The following is a 17,642-nucleotide window of genomic DNA, read 5'->3' as shown; positions in this document are numbered from 1 at the left end:
AGAGAGACTGGAGTGTGGATTGACAGCGTGTGAGCGGGTGTGTGGGTGTTTGAGTGTTTGTTGAAGCTTGCATCTGAGCACGTAGGTGGTTTTTCTTTTTTTCGAAAAATGACTTGTTTTTTGAACTCATCTGTTTTTGCCTGTTTGTCAATGTGTGTGTGTGTAGGCAAGGTAGCAGTGAAGAAAGAGGACCTGCAGAAATATCATGGCAAAGACACCTGGTTCCAGCTCCAACCTGTCAGCGCTGACTCAGAAGTGCAGGTCAGCACAGAGGGAAAACACACACACACATGCACACACCAGCATTTTAATAACAAAGCACTATCCCCTGATCTTCTATTATTCTCATCTTGCAGATCCTCTTGTTCTTTTGTTTCTCAGTTTCTTCACTGAAACCACTTGACACTTATTGGTCTGGTTTCTCTTTGGTGTCCTTTTGATACTCAAAGCTGGCATAGAAATCTTTTTCACTTAGTCTTGATTTCTTTGAAGGTTTTGGTGTAAATTCTGAATAGATTCCTTTGGCGGATTGAGCAAAGCTTTTATTTGGGACATGGTTTTATTAGAGGGAGAACTTTTTTGTATTGAAGTTTCACTGGATTTATTCCATCAGTACAAGCAGAAAGTCACAAGTCCCATTTTGCCCATTACCTTGAATGGTGTTAATCTGCTATTATTGAAACTTGGTGTGTCCTCTAGAACGAAAACCATCAGAGAATGTGGATTTTGATTGGTGGTAACATAACATCGATTAGGAGAATGGATTGACTTATATTGTTGCAATGGTGGAACAAGTGCTGTGAAAATGTACATTACAATGATTTATCATCTAGCTGTTCTAGCATGCTACAGGTTATTACATCCAATGTTATGTAATTAACTAGCAATCTTTTATTTGTTTATCATGGCCTGTATTTGAATACTCTCATATGGTAAATTGCAGTATGTCACTCTTAAAAGAGCAATCAACACACATCACATCACATTCTATCTAAAAAAAGTTTTACGCATTAAATACACCCTTGCTCATTTCATTACAGTAAGGGGTCTTGCCTAAACAATCCTGCAGTACTCGGTCTTGTATGAACAGAAGCTTCTGGAGCTGTATGTTAGCTAATGTTAGCAAGCTTTAGATTAATATTGTTTAATAGATAGCAACTTTACTAAATTGATTAGCTGACATTATGACCTCGCTATACTTAGTCTACAATCACATTATACATTTTCATTTTAACCCTAACTGTAATTTGTGGCCACAATAGTTTCTGTTCAGCAAAAGTAACATGAACTTGCTTTGAAATTACAAAATGTTGGTTTATTTTATTTAAAGGAAAGGTTTACATAGACAAACATGTTGTCCCTTAAACAAAAGTATGAAAACATTATTATTTTGGTTTCAAACGATACCAAGCCATAGACAATTGTCCTATTCAGTATGTGCATTGATGTGTGATGAGTGTGTCTGCATTTTAATGTTTGAAGCAAGGCAGAACCCAAACAAACACAGCGTGTGTGCACCAAAAACATCTGAGCCTGCAGGGTCAAAGTCATCTGGCTCTCAGTGTATACTGTAGATCCGTCTACCTCCATCCCAGCTCTGTTTGTGATCACAGGTTTAATCAGAAACACTATTTTTTCCACATTCTCAATTGTCATTAGTGAAGATGTGAAATAAAAGCCAACAGTGTGTGTTTGGGTCACAGGTTGTTTTTTAGATTTTCTGTAGTGGAATAATGACATCACTGGTTCTGGTTTAATGGAGTTAAAAGGAGACCGTTTTTTTGGCAATTTTGAGAGACAGTCTTCCTGACTGTAATGTTTACATTTTATCTCAATGTTTTCATTTTTGTCTTTTTTCCACTCACAGCTCTGTTTATGTTAATCCAATGCACAACCAAATAGACACATGTTTTTTGTAGAAAATCTGCTCAAGCTAATTTAGTAGCCTTTTGTGGTTGACATTTGTTTTTCCTGCCAAGCAGTTAACACATCTCATTTGTTGTTATCACCAAGTTGTAAACAAGCTAGGAAGTACATATATTATTGTGTACATACTGTAAATGCATTAATGTGACCAAATCTGTCATTTTTCTACTACCATTGAGTTATCTGTGAATCGTTCAATCTTCTAGTGATCCAGTCTGGAGCTGTTGCATTTTGCCTCACTTGTCTTACATGCAAATGTGCAAGATCTTCTTCTATTCTGTGTTCAGCAGTCTAACACACATGCATGGATACACACATTAATGCATGCACACACCAGAGTTCCCGTTAGCCGGTAATTACCGGACAATGACCGGTAAAATATGCTGAAGTCCGGCAAATCTAAATCTCTCCGGTCAAAATGTCCGGTCAAAATAATTTTCCCTTAGCGCAATACCGCATCAGTTGCGCCACTTATGTGACAGACAAGAATAGTATGTGACAGACAAAAGAGTATGTGACAGACAAAAATTGTCAATTCTAATGTCTAACACTTAATGTGGAGAAAGAGATGTCCTGTATGGGTTGATTGTGCGTTGATCTGTTGGTAATGCCTCGGGGTTCCGGTGGGCATGTAAACAAATGCATAATGCTGCGCTATACTTTGTGGCCTCATCCGGTTGCATAGCGACGCTTATTGTTTAGGTGTCTTTTAACAAGCAGGTAGTCATATCATTAGCTAGAACTAGCTAGATCTGATCGATATGGACATAAATGCGAGTAAAGTCTAATCTGACAGGAGAGAGAGATCGGCTGCTGCTGACGAGTCGACACGCAGCTCTGCATGATCCCCTGCAGCGGCGAGCAGAGCAAAACACACTTCAGGTTAGAAAATCACACGTAGCTATTTTAATTACCTCTCAAACTACCTAAACTAGTTATAGATATGTTTAGTTTTACTGTCGGGTCACTCATTACTGGATCCGCGAGCTGCATGATACTGACGGGCTGTCAGGAGAAGGAGAGAGCGCTCCGTTTATTATTCCCGCGTTTTTGTAAATTACTGTACACTTTTGAATAATGTAGTTAATCTACTATAATTAGTTTGTTTAATGTCGAATCATATCAATTTGTTTTAAAGCTCAATAAATAACAAAGAAGACCTTTAACCGGCACTTATCTAATTTTGTCCGGAAGATTTCAACTTTAACGGACATGTTGACCGGCAAAAAAATATTCTAACGGGAACTCTGGCACACACACACCTAGCACATAGTACCACACACACACACACACACACACACACACACACACACACACACACACACACACACACACACACACACACACACACACAGTCTGAAACACAGTGAACAGTAACATCTGCAGACAGATGGGTGTGAGCAGCCCTGGAGCAGGGATCTGAAACAGAGACACATTCATCCGAGGAGCCGGGGAGAGGAAGGATGTGTGAGAGATTGAGAGAAAAGAGAGAAAGCGAGGGAGATGGATCAAATGAAGTAGGAAGATAGAGTGTCTCTTTTCTCTTTTCAATAGAGGACACATTGTTTGGCCTGTGCGCACATGTGTAAGTGCGTGTGTTTGTTCCTTCTGCTTGAATCGGCCAGAAAGAGCAACGCCTGTGAGTTTGCATACTGATGCTGTTAATTAAAGGAGCTTTTCTAGACAGCTGCACCACTACACTGTCATTATGTCATTAATCCAATCACTTCAGAGGGAAAATAACTTAAGCATGACGCTCAGCCTCGCAGTTATTTACATACAGTGTCTCTGTTGGCGGAGGAATGCCTCTTTGTTCATGATTGTGTATGTTTTTGTTTTGTACTGGGATTTATCGAGGAATAATTATTGTAGAATGTATTTTGGGCTTTCCTTGGATCAGTTCTTCTCTAAAACAGTTTTAACCATTTAGAATAAAGATAGAGTATATAATTAAATATGTATATTGCGATACATTTGGAATTTCTATGTTTGGCACTTAGATCCTAGAGCAGAGCACCTGGACTCTACTCTGTCCAATGAAAACAAGGGATTTCCAATAATGTGTTTTCAGAGATAGTTTAACATGTTTTTATTGGTTGAGATACATGATTGAACCTGTTTCATTATTCATTGTATGATATGGATTGTCACCAAACCAGTTTAACTTACATTGGTTAAGGTTGCATATGTTGTCTGCAGAAATATGTCTTGTATCCAACTCCATTTCACATTTACACAAACACATTGATGAATGCATAGGTTTGTCACCTGTCTCTGGGCCGTGCTGAAGTGTTCATAAGACCTCTGCAGAACATTGAACATTTAAAGTGACTGTTTGTGTGTTTGTGTGTTGCAGGGAAAAGTACACTTGGAGCTGCGTCTGAGTGAAGTCATCACTGACACTGGAGCCATCAACCATAAACTAGCCACACGGTGAGACTGCACACACACACACACACACACACACACACACACACACACACACACACACACACACACACACACACACACACACACACACACACACACACACACATACACACTTTCCTGAGAAAAATACACATTTTCTGTAGAAGGGTATTTCATTGTTTATAAAACTTCCAAGTCAGTACATCCTGTGTGTCATGTCCACAGTAACTGCGACCTCTCTGCGTCCATTGCTCTTGTCCTAAATATCTTTAATCAAACTGTTAAACTCAGAGGATGTATCCCGCTGATTGGTGATCCTCTCATTTATCCCTGTAGCCCTTTGATGATAAAATGTCACTTTAATGACCACATTCCTGCAAAAACTGCAGACAAAACATTACCATCAGCGGCATCTGTACTTTGTGTTTAGCGCTAATTAGCAAGTGATAGCATGTTGGAAACAGACTAAACTAAAGTGGTGAACATGATAAACGTTAGCATTGTTACTTTATGTTGATAAATATGCTGCGGAGGTCATGGACTCATAAATCTGCCCCTACTAAATTGTTTCAGTGTGCGTTTTGCTATGTATAAAATGTTATTGCACACGCATGTGATTTTTGATCTTCAGTGTTTGCAGGGGATCAATTATGATGATATGCTTATAGTCTGGATGGATTATTGTGAGTTTGTGTGTGTGCTCTCCAGCTCTTCTTTTGCAGCATGCAGCAGTAAAGTCTGATGATGAGCCAGCATGGCCCTGTTCCCAGAGCGCATATTGGTTAAGGAGCTTAGAACAGGAGGTCATCTAGTCAGATTTCTCTAGAAAGACACGTGTACGAGGGAGAGAGAGAGAGAGAGAGAGAGTGTGTCCATTCAGCTCTACAGATCAAACTAACCGATCAAAAGAAATGTCATGTATTGAAGCATGTTTTATTGCAATTATACTTTGTTTAGTGTTGCTTACACTAAAATGCATTCATCTTAAAATGTGCTTAAGAGTACAATACATAAAATACTAAATAACAGCAACAAAAGAGAAAAAGACACAACATGCATACAAATACAAGAATACAAATAAACCAACCTTTAAAAAAAGAAGAAGAAGGATTTAATAACACTGATATATTAAAGTTATTGTTATTTCTGTTAAATGTTCTGATTATTGCGCAAGTAAAAATAACAAAATAATTTAAATAATATATTACAATTATTTCACTCTTCATATTCCTACTGATAATGACCTTTAACTTTATAATAACACAATTGATGTGGCAGAACCTGAGAAATCATCTTTTTTCATTCCACACATCCTTTTTCATTTTCGAAACACATTACCTAAATAACCCACAATGTAACCCGACCACCGACAGTAGTTTCGGAGATTTGGCTGGTTCTTTACTCAACACTTCCTTATTTTTCATATTCAAACTTGTAGTTTTCAGCTACTCAAGGGGACATCATGTGAGGCAATTTATCAGAGTTCAGAGAGCTCCCTCTTGGCCACAATAAGCTTTATCCATTTGTGGATAGTAATTGCAAAGGACCTTCATTGAGCTCTTTGGTAACTGGGGTTAGCTACCGATAGCTACAGAGAAAAGCGCTAACCTCTTTCCTTTGGCTGTAGATACATCTCCCATGTGCTGTTAATCCAATCTTCATATTCTCTGGTTTATAGATAACCAATCTAAACACAGGAGGTGTAGGTATTATCTATTGCTATCAGGAAAAACGTGTTCATGCCATTAATATGTTGAATGTAGGTTTCTAACTATTGAGCATTTTTACAATATAGCTTAGAGTAACTTTAAAACATCTAAATACTTCCTCCAATAGTTAAAAATACTGACAGACAGAAGAATAGGTCATTTTGTAACCGTGAATTACATCTGGAAACAAGAAACATGTTTTACCTAAACATACTATTTACTGTTCTGATTTATGTTTAATTTAACTTATTTGTAAGAGTGCACCCCTCAGTGACACAAACTCATCATAACATCTGCTTTTATTGTGTGTGGTTTTGGCCCTATGAGGTCATTAATTTCCCTCTTACTTGAGTCAAAATGTTTTTGACAGGTCACGTGGGTGCAGAATAGAAACACATTAACCTAAAATGAGGAACGTGGACTAAAAACAACAAAGTCTGCTTCACCACCGCTGTCTGGCCTGTCAGAGCTCACAGTGGTGATGAGAGAGAAAGGGGGGGGGGGGGGGGGGGCTGGAGAGTAGGCCAAGCAGGGGTTATATAAACAAGCTTATTGGACAGGAAGCGCTCTGGCATTAGTGATGCTTAACCCAGCCCTCTCCTTATTCCTTGTTAGGAACCTGTGTGTGGGTGTGTATCAGCAGCGTGGTGCAAGCTGTTGCTTGTGTAGTCAGTTCAGCTGGGGGCAGTGCATTGATTTGGTGTGTGTAATTCACCATACGGTGGGAGCGGGGGTGTGAATAGTTGTGCATCACCCTGGCACACAGGAAGTGATTCACCCCGCTGGTGTCCTGGGTTGCGGTCGAATAGTCAAAAAATCAGCTCCTAAGTTCTAACCCTATCGTCTATTCCTTAACCTCTGAGTGAAACGTCATGGGGTTAAGGGATAGTGGATAGGAGAATTCAAAAGGATTTAGGAGAAGAGACTGCGGTACTTTAGAGAATCCGACTGCACTTTCACTATCCGACGTGTTTATGATGCGCCAGCGGAGGTCATAAATGTGCGTCTGCTGCTGTGGGGAAACTATGGAAACTACAGTTTTCTATACAGCGGACTACAACATGGATGTTTAATAAGAACGAGGGACTACTGTAAACTCATCTAGAGACTCTGCACCGTGCTCTGATGCTGTTGTTTTATGCTTTATGAACGGGGACAACAGAGAAACATATTCTTCATGACCAAAGTTGGAATTGAAATAAACAAGGAAAGTGAAACTTATGCTCGTCACCCTCTCCCTCCGGTCCACATTAATACAAATGATCCCAATACGTATGACTGTATGAAAAGATCTTAAAATCAATACAAATGTATTTATTATAAACGTTAGTCCTTAACATCTATCACTGTGTATATCACCATTCAAACATATTTTAAAAGTTGAACAAACCCCACACAGCTCAGTAAAGACTGTGAAATGTTGACTTTATTTGATCATTTCAGTAAAAACTAACGTTCATATTTCTCTTTTTGATTATAATACTGATGAACGTTCAAAACAAAGCACTTTGGCAACTTACCACATACGTTTAATAAGCACCGTAACTTTCATGATATCATTTCTCGTTCATAATCGGTTGTTTCCGTGAACGGCCGACTGTTGTGTGATGGCAAATGCGGCGGCCGCAAGGCATTGTGGGGCAGCATTTTCTCCTCTCCTTTCAGCGAGGGAGGTCCAGTGGTTCCTAGGCTAAAGGAGGTTATAAAGGAAGTTTGAAACCTCCTTTCCTTTCATTTAGAGAATTCTAACGGCACTTATCATGGCTGCCACTGAGGGACTTCCGGGTCATTTCACTCCGTTAGGAAGGTTCCTAAGCTAAATGGACTATTCGACCGCAACCCTGGTCTGTTTGGGTGCTAATCCCCTTACAGCATGATGTCATCCATCACAGGAACGCATGGATGTCACCCTAATTCTCTACTTGTATCTGTTTTTAAATCAGCATGTGATAGTAAACCCGTTTTCTGAGGGATGTGGATTTTGTTGAATAACGGCTATACATTCAGACACTGATGATCCTCTATTCAGTGTAATCGTCACTTTACAGTGTGACAGTGAAATATCTGTTTTACCACCTCTGTCTTCCTAAGAATCTGCTATTCCTTTTCAGAAAACACCATATTAGAACTTTATGTTTTCTGTATGCATACGTTATACTACATTAAGGGTGTCAAGACACCCTTAAAAGCATAAGTAGCATATTGTTTAAATTGTAATGTATGGTTGTGCAGAAATCTTAAAATGCAGGAATCTATGCAGAACCAGAAAGAAACCAGAAAGAAAAACGTTATGCTGCTTTTCTTTTTTTGTTGATCAGGGATGTTTGAATCCTATTCTGGAAACACATTGAGGATTACATCCTACCTGAACCGTATCTCCCTTATGCTCAGTCTGCTCTGTCTGTCATAGAGTCAGAAGTCTGAGGATATGGTCTCAGCTTTTTATTTTAGTTTCTCTTCGGCCTCTCTCAAGTGGTGTTTGTGCCGTGTGTGTAGTTGCTGGATCACACTGGATTTACAGTTGGCACAACTCACCGCCAACAGCTCAAAGGGAATTACTTCCCTCCATCTCTTTTCATCTGCCCCTCTCTCAGCATCGGCATTTCTTACACACACACAGACACACCTCATATTGATGCAGGGGACCATTTTCACTTGCTGGGAAAACTCTCAGAGAGCTATATACTTGGTCCCAAATGTATTAACAAGACTCCCAGCGTAGGAGGGAACTAGAGTGTGAATGGACCAGATGTTTTATGTCTGTGAAAAGGGGGCGGTTTAATGGGTTGCCTGATATGATACATGTGTGTGTCTACATTTGTACATTAATGTGTGATTCATTCATGGTTTGTGTGTGTGTTTCCACAGAGTGTTGGAGTGCCAAGGTCTTCCTATCGTTAACGGCCAATGTGATCCGTACGCTGCTGTGTCCTTACTCGGCCCTTCAAGGTAAGATCTCTCACATGATTAGATGTCATTTTACCGTACTCAACTTTGTTTATCACACGTTTGATTTCTAATAAACATGTATTTTTGCAATCTCCATCTGCCTCTCTGTATCTCTCAGGTCGGAAGCCAAGAAGACGAAAGTGAAGAGGAAAACCAACAACCCACAGTTTGACGAGGTTTTCTATTTTGAGGTAAATATTTTGGTGTGATTTGTTTAACAGCAACTTCACGTCAGTGTAAAGATGTGTCTTTATGTTGGGTATCAATCCAAGTAGAGGTATAGTGAGGGTTAAAACAATTATGTGAAAGCTGAACTATACAACCATATTTCATTGTTGAGTTATTTTTATATAATTCTAGCACAGCCCCATCCAACTTCAGAGGTCGAAATTACCAGCATAGGTGGGAAATACACTGGTACAGAGCCTTCAATAACCACCAAACAGACCAAAAAAGGAATTAATATAACCAGGACTGGTCGAGTCATTTTGGTAAAACTAGGTAACAGTTAAGCAAAACATTTTTGAAAATCAGACATCCCAAATAAACATATATATTGTGTAGGTTTTTTAACCATGCCAGGTTTTAGGTTAAAAAAGTTAACTGGAAACACTGCATAATAGTTTTGTGTGATATATATATATATAGTTTGTCTTTGTTAAAAATCTCACAATTCATATTTCTATCATTAGTCAATATATATATATATATGTCTTGTGCACACATAGACACACTTACAATCTCCATTTCATGTCATTATTTTTAAATGGTTAAAATTAATGTGATAAAAGTTGAAATTATAAGAAAAAGCAACTGGAAAAACATAAATTCATGCAGTCTTTCACTGAATGTGTCAATGTTCACATTTTATCATATTCATGAGTTTATATTTATAGATATTTTTTTGCACACACACCCTCCCTGTCACACTGCCCCCGTTAACCCTCGCTCCCCAGCTACACTGCTCTGACATTTTTGTGTCGCTCCTCCCTATGGCCCCTGCTGCAGCGCTGGAAGACAGCAGGACAAGAGTATGATTGATTCGGACAAACCACCAAACAATCTAGCCCATTTATTTCTATGCGACAAGACTGTCTCATTTATTCCCGACCACCACAGGAACAGGACTCATACCCTGCGGAGCATTCTGCCCGCGGACCCCTTTCAGGCCCTGTCCTCACGCAAACAGAGACCATCTATCATGCTTTTGTCATGTGGTTGTCCCTGTTTTTAATTGTTTCAAATTGTATCTTCTCATTGCTCCATACTAACATAGACACTGCCACATTCTGATCTCTGATGGCTCCCATGTGGATCCAAATCTGTCAGATAGTGAGTTTAGAGTTTGATTTGGGCCATTTTTAAATATGTTTTTCAACTAATAATTTCAATCAAAATGAACAACTAGATTTGGCAAAAAAAGGAAACGGTACATAATAAATATAAAAATGTGTAAGCATGATGTGGGTCAAGAAGAGTGGCGTTCTCTCACTCTGAAAAGTATGTTAATCACAGGGACAGAAAGAAAGAAAAACAATTCCAGGATTTCAGAAATTCCAATGTTTCCTTTAATGCACGCTTTAACTGGATGCCAAATCTTATTGTCTGTTTTTTTTGTATCAATAAATATACTGGTAGATGAAAAATAAGTGATCCTCTCATTTGAGAAGCTAAAACCCATGACTGAAACAATACTGTATGTGCTTTCACCAGCTTGTTTTTTTGGGATAAAATGTGACTTCTAATCGTTTACTCTGTCTCCATTTCTAGGTGACACGGCCATTAAGCTACACAAAGCGTCAATTTGATGTAGAAGAAGAGGATGTTGACAAGTTGGCACTAAGGTGAGCCATTGGCAGCCTTAAGGGGATTTGAATAGTTTGGTTTGTTAAAAAGTTTCCCATGTTTAAATTGTACCCTTTGGTTTGTGTTCAGGGTGGATCTGTGGAACGCCAGCAACCTGAAGTTCGGGGATGAGTTCCTGGGGGGGGTGCGAGTTCCTCTGCGCGCGCTGGGCCAGGCTGGGGTCCACGACGCGTGGTGAGAGGAGCATCACACACACACACACACACACACACACACACACACACACACACACACACGTTACATCGTCACATACAGTGGAACAAAACCATAAAACACATCAAAATGATTGACAGAGTGTGGTCAATCATTTTGATGTGTTTTATGGTTTTGTTCCACTGTACCCTGCTGGGGCTGGGTGTGTTTGATTCAATGATCATTGTCCATTGACTTTCTGGGTATGTGTTGCTACAGCAACAGCAGAGCTGTAGTATCAACACGGACAACAGTCCTTTTTTTAAAGTTTTTAATTAACCAGGATCAGTGAAGGCTTTTTAACAAATAGCTGATCCAACAGACTGTTTTTGTATTTCATTTCTTTTGAATAACTAGAGCCTCCATTGGTTGTGGGAGCACTTTGTTGGAAATGTTAACAAAGAGAATGAACATTGAGTAGTCAGTGCAGTCCGTAACAGAAAGGAACAACATATAAAGAGAATATATTTAGCAATTATCAATATCTATGTGACAGTTAGACCTGCTTTATCTTGTTCTTTTCGGCAAAGCTCTTAGTCTTAGCACAGCATTAACACATTATGGCCTTTTTAAAATGAGAAGGTGAACAGTTGCCTGTTAGCAAATCCAGTTAACACGGAAACACGTTAGCCTTCACTTGGAGTTCCCCAACAAATGTAATTACAATATTCATTCTCGTAGCTCAGATTTGTTCTCCATCAACTGTTTAGGGACATATCTGCTGGAAGTGAGAGTGAACCACAACAATTGGGTTGGTTGCCTGAAAACCAAAACATTAAGACAATACCATTTAAAGATGCTTAAAAGATCTGTAGAGCTGACTGAAACTGCAGAGTTGTGTAGTACTTCTTAGTGGTGTTTTTTGCGACTACCAACACCTTTATAGAAAAATGTGGATTTGCTTAGCTTGCTATGTGTTAGCACTATTTAATGGCTGTAGTAAATAAGACAATTGTCTCCCATCCATCACAATCCCATCAGTGAGCAGAACTGTTGGTCTGATCTTTTGTATGTTTTCTCCTTCAGGTACTTTCTTCAGCCCAGGGAGAACGGAGGGAAGTCGGTGAAGGTGGAAGAGCTTGGCTCTCTGCGTCTGAACATCGTTTACACCGAGGACCACGTGTTCCCCTCCGAACACTACACCCCCCTCAGAGATCTGCTGCTGCACTCCGCTAATGTACAGGTGTGTGTATACGAGTGTCTCCGGTTTCCTGCAGCATCTTCACACCTCACTGTTTGAATGGTACATGTTGACTCTGCTCCTCTCTGTCCAGCCTGTATCGTCGTCCACAGCTCACACTCTGGGGGAGGTGTGTCGAGAGAAACAAGAAGCCGCCATTCCCCTCGTGCGTCTGTTTCTTCACTACGGCAAGATTGTGCCTTTCATCAGCGCCATCGCTCACGCTGAAGTCAACCGCACACAGTAAGTGTCCCTGAATCAATGCTCAACAATGATTACTTATAACATTTACAATTAAGTTCATAAAGTTATACCTGACAGTCCAGCTGTGCATTAGTCTCATCCTTTATTATAGATTAAACAACTCTCTAAGTTTAAGTTTGCTCTTTTGTGCTCCTAATCCTGATTGTTCTCTCTTATATTGTTTAAAAGTCTCTTCCCTTTATATATGTATCGTTTTTTTACTAAACTGCTGTTTTGATTTGTATGGAAAAAACACCCTGTCTCTCTGCGTAGGGATCCTAACACAATTTTCCGGGGAAACTCGTTGACATCCAAGTGCATTGATGAGACCATGAAGCTGGCAGGAATGCATTATCTGCAAGTCACGCTCAGACCAATCATAGACGAGGTATGACACTGCCAATCTTACTCTTGATTTCATTCATGTCACAAAGCTTTCTCTGTAGCACCTCTTAGAATATTTTGCTTAATCAGTCATCAATGGATACATCACTACTTTTGTAAATCTTCACAGATCTGCGCAGAACACAAACCCTGTGAAATCGACCCGGTCAAGCTCAAAGAGTCGGAGAACCTGGATACTAACAGGGTAAGAAGATGAGTGTGTTTATGTGTTTGTGCAGTGTGTGTGTGTGTGTTATCTGACATATCTGCCCTGCCCCCCGTCTCCAGGAAAATCTTCGCCACTATGTGGACCGTATCTTCAACGTTATCACCACATCAGGCGTTCGCTGTCCCACTGTCATGTGTGATATCTTCTTCTCTTTGAGAGAGTCCGCTGCCACCCGTTTCCAAGGTAACTGCCTGCTAATGGCCCATAAGAGATATAAGACAGAAAATAGGTGCTATTTAGAGACAGATAATAGGCAATAAAGAACATTATGTGCAATAAGTTTAAGGACACTCTCTGTTTTTCTGCTATTTGTGTCAAACCTGAAAACACTTAAGCCTCCCACACACTCAGTTTGGTTATACAGTATGTGCAGTATGGAGTATTTTACCCTGTGCTGCCCCCTGTTGGCCATCACAGGGATCTGCAGTTTTGCACGAGGAACATGCTGTTGTGATACAAATCTATTGTTGGTTAATTATAAGCTAACACAAATAACTTATTTTGTATTGAATTGAGACATCTCATTGAATAAAGTTGACTTTTCTATTGCAGATTTACTATACATATCATGTCTTGGGTATATTTTGAGCAAGTACAGTGTGTGTGATAAATCCCTATTTCTTTCTTCTGTCTAGTTGACCAAGATGTCCGATACACAGCAGTAAGCAGTTTTATTTTCCTGCGTTTCTTCGCTCCGGCCATCCTCTCCCCCAACTTGTTCCATCTACGGCCGCACCATCCAGTGAGTCTGATATCAAATAACACACATACTGTACATGAAACCTAAATGTGCAGATATACCTCTTTTAGTTGTCCTAACATTTTCTTTAAATTCTTTTTTTTCCTGTGAAGCTCAAAGTTTGTATTGACTTTGAAGACATCTCTTTGTTTTTCTGGCCCATCCAGTGTTTTTTTATGATGAACTCAAGTGTGAAATGTTCAAGATCTGATTTGTCTTCCTAGGATCCCGCCACCTCTCGAACCCTAACCCTCATCTCCAAGACGATCCAGACCCTGGGAAGTCTTGCCAAGTCTAAATCTGTACGTTTCTCTGAGTAAAGTGTATTTTCCTTTTTTCACTCCTGTAACTGAACTAGGCTTCATTTGTATTACTGTCTAAAAAATGAAATTGAAATGTACTAATCTTCCTCTCACTGTCTCTTTCTTTCCCTACCTCTAATTCCTTTCAAGGCCAATTTCAAAGAGTCTTACATGGCCGCATTTTACGAGTACTTCAATGAGCAGAAATATGCGGACGCTGTGAAGAATGTGAGTGTTCGACTTCCTCCCTTGTTTCATGCAATAAATCTCCAGCACTTTGTAGACTCATGAAATATTCTCTTTGTCTTGTATGTCAGATAAAGATATGCCGGCTCAGTTTAGACATTTGTAAGAACAGTAACATTTGCATGAAATGGAGCCAAAGTTAGTACCAGAGTAATCATGTTGTTATATCATATCCTTTACTTTCCTACACAGTTCCTGGACCTGATCTCCACCTCTGGCAAATGGGATCAGAAGAGTATTGAGACTCCAATCATGCTCAAAGAGGGGTGAGTAGCCAACATATTATTAAACCAAGATTCATGGAAAGTAACGGCCCAAAAACAAAATGTACTAACAGCTCTCACGAGTCCTTTATTTGTGATATTGGAATCATTTAGAGAGTTTATGAAGCAGTAATTTAGGATTTTGTAATTGTATTAAAACTGTATTATGAACTGTGGCTATTTCCTTTTCACTGCTAATTAAGCAGCTTTAATTTTTTTATTTTCACCATCCTATTAAGGTTCTCCTGGCACGTTATATTATAGCTTTAAAGAGTTAGGTTGACAATTAATGCTTCAAGAAGGAATAGTTCAACATTTTGGGAAGTATTCACTATATAGCAGGAATTCGATAATACCCACATGTCTGTATGTAGCTATGGCAGGCACACGGGTAACTTATGACACACATTTTGTATTCTTTGTTTAAATAGTGCCAAAACCAAAGTGTAAAAATGGTTACAGTACCCTCTGTGTTATGAGGTGATTTAAGCCATTTACTTGACTGACCTGAAACCAGTATCTGTGGTGTGTCTGCCATTGGCCTGGCAACTGTTCAGAAGAAAGAGGAAATAGTCTGGCACATAATCTCCTAAACTGCAGATTTTCACTTTGACAGTTTTGTTAAACAAACTAGATAGTTATCGGTGAACTTGAATTCCTTATTGTAAGTCGTTTTGGATAAAGGCGTCAACTAAATGCCATGTAATGTAATGTAATGCTGGCAACTGGAAACCTAACCCACACTAGCTGTTTCCAGTCTTTATGCTGAGCAAACATAGCTGGATGATATCTGTCAGTACATACGAGAGAGTGGTGTCAATCTTATCTTCATGACCAAAGTGAACAGTTACAGTATAGACAAACCCTTGGCTGTAAACTCCTCCAACAACACATGGGTGGTTGTTTTGATTATATTTCTAATGAGGGTGTAAAGGGAAGGAGAGTTTCCAGTTGACAGTAGGTGTGCCGGCCTCTTTATCAACATCCTCCACCCTCTTTTGTTTCTGCTACCGGGCATAGGAGTGTAAAACTCACTATAAAGAGGATTGATGGGAAAGGGTCAAAAAGCACGAAGGGCAGGTAAGAGCTTCTCAATATAAAGGCTTTGCCCTTGTGACCCCCTGTGTTTGCACTGTAAACCCCCCCCCCCCCCCCCCCCCAACCAAGCCGGCCGTGTTCTCTCCCCCCCGACATCATACGCTGCTGTAGATGCTGCTGCACTTTACTTTATATCTGGCCTGTAAGCAACTCTCTGTCACTCTCTGGCTGTTTGACACTGAGTGATGGATTTGAGTCTTTCTGCATTAGGCAGTGGACTGGTGCGTTCAGTGACTGTATGAAGTAAAGTGTTAACCTTAAAGCCTTCAGCCATCACTAGTGCTGGTAGCCCACCTCGATCCTTGACGTGCCAGACATGCTTGGTGTGATGGTGACAGCAGGGGTTGGTTGCTGTACAAACATTTCTGGGATCTTAAATCTGCCCGCATCCTGACCGTTTATACCTTTTGTCCAGACTGTGACCATATCGCTGCCATAACAACTTTTTTTTACAAAAGCATGCATGCAGATCCATGCTATAGCGCTCGGCAGAAAATATGTCAAAGACCAGAAAAATTGAGTCTGTACTAGTGGTGACGTTTTGCGCATACCATTATTAGCTTTATACTGGAAATGTCACTGGTGGTGATATAATAATATTATACTGTGTGTTCATGGAAGCTTTATTATCTATTTTTTCAGTCTTTTTCCTATCGCTACCATACACATAGAGTTCCCGGTACTCTCTAGATGTGAAACCAGCAGCTCAGTAGAAAAGTCTTCCTGTTTGACACTTGTAACTTTGGTGTTTCCTATTCCATGTATGCAATGGCCCTCAAACTGTTAAAGGTCCCATGACATGGCCATTTCTACTGATCATAATTCCATTGTTGAGGTCTACTAGAATAGATTTACATTGTTCAATGTTCCAAACTCACATTGGTTTCTCATACAGCATCTCTGTATAGTATGTGTATTCACTCTCTGTCCTAAATGGCTTGTTGGAGCTCCTGCCCCCCCCTCCCTATGAGCCCAGTGTGCTCTGATTGGTCTGCTCGCCCACTCTGTTCTGATGAGTCCACCACCGTTACAGCGGAACATCAGTGATTATGTGTTACAATGGCGTTTGTTAGCAACCAGAAAATGACACCAGTAATGACAAACAGATGAAAATGCTGCGTGGGGTCTGGGTGCCGTGTTGGCGGGACGTTGTGGGGCTCGCTGCTCCGCCCTTTGAGGCTCGAGGAGCGGACAGTGTGAGGTGGATTACTGGTGTCGTTTCCTGGTTGCTGCGTGGGGTCTGCGAGACAGCGAGACACAGCGGAACTCAGTGTGTGTGTGTGTGTGTGGTGTGTGTGTGTGTGTGTGTGTGTGTGTGTGTGTGTGTGTGTGTGTGTGTGTGTGTGTGTGTGTGTGTGTGTGTGTGTGTGTGGGTGTGTGTGTGTGTGTGTGTGTGTGTGTGTGTGTGTGTGTGTGTGTGTGTGTGTGTGTGTGTGGTGTGTGTGTGTGTGTGTGTGTGTGTGTGTGTGTGTGTGTGTGTGTGTGTGTGTGTGTGTGTGTGTGTGTGTGTGTGTGTGTGTGTGTGTGTGGTGTTGTGTGTGTGTGTGTGGTGTGTGTGTGTGTGTGTGTGTGTGTGTGTGTGTGTGTGTGTGTGTGTGTGTGTGAAATCCGCAGAACCGCGGCTGAGAAAAGATGTGTGTGTGTGTTACGGCACTATGACCCTTACGTCACTTAGACCAGGAAGAAAAAAAATGGAAAAATAAAAATCTCCAACGAGGCGTTTTGGGGCAGCATAGACAGGTCTTTTCTGTGTTAGAGTTTTACTCGCTACAGGGTGTACTTTGAGGGTTTCTGACTTTGCAGACCGTTGACATGCATAAAAAGCTACATAACACTCAAGGGGACGGGTAATAACCAGAAAAGCATGTCATGGGACCTTTCAATAAATTACAAATCCTGGTGTTTTC

The 17,642-nt window shown here is 40.4% G+C and overlaps 1 protein-coding gene across 1 annotated transcript in view; it reads left to right on the top strand.

The window, feature by feature from the left end:
• rasa3 (RAS p21 protein activator 3) overlaps nucleotides 1-17,642 on the top strand; it is a 38,363-nt gene that overhangs the window by 14,006 nt on the left and 6,715 nt on the right. Inside the window, exons 4-18 of the mRNA XM_034116593.1 lie at nucleotides 167-261; nucleotides 4,283-4,359; nucleotides 8,913-8,993; nucleotides 9,112-9,184; nucleotides 10,764-10,837; nucleotides 10,929-11,033; nucleotides 12,078-12,234; nucleotides 12,326-12,474; nucleotides 12,748-12,862; nucleotides 12,989-13,063; nucleotides 13,147-13,270; nucleotides 13,723-13,829; nucleotides 14,051-14,128; nucleotides 14,279-14,356; nucleotides 14,567-14,640. Coding sequence (XP_033972484.1) covers nucleotides 167-261; nucleotides 4,283-4,359; nucleotides 8,913-8,993; nucleotides 9,112-9,184; nucleotides 10,764-10,837; nucleotides 10,929-11,033; nucleotides 12,078-12,234; nucleotides 12,326-12,474; nucleotides 12,748-12,862; nucleotides 12,989-13,063; nucleotides 13,147-13,270; nucleotides 13,723-13,829; nucleotides 14,051-14,128; nucleotides 14,279-14,356; nucleotides 14,567-14,640 — 1,462 coding nt within the window. The remainder of the gene's footprint in view (nucleotides 1-166; nucleotides 262-4,282; nucleotides 4,360-8,912; nucleotides 8,994-9,111; nucleotides 9,185-10,763; nucleotides 10,838-10,928; nucleotides 11,034-12,077; nucleotides 12,235-12,325; nucleotides 12,475-12,747; nucleotides 12,863-12,988; nucleotides 13,064-13,146; nucleotides 13,271-13,722; nucleotides 13,830-14,050; nucleotides 14,129-14,278; nucleotides 14,357-14,566; nucleotides 14,641-17,642) is intronic.

The sequence above is a fragment of the Trematomus bernacchii genome, unplaced genomic scaffold, assembly GCF_902827165.1.
Source record: "Trematomus bernacchii unplaced genomic scaffold, fTreBer1.1, whole genome shotgun sequence".
NCBI classification, from domain to species: Eukaryota; Metazoa; Chordata; class Actinopteri; order Perciformes; family Nototheniidae; genus Trematomus; species Trematomus bernacchii.
The sequence above is the reverse complement of the archived record's forward strand: the minus strand, read 5'-3'. Positions and strand labels throughout refer to the sequence as shown.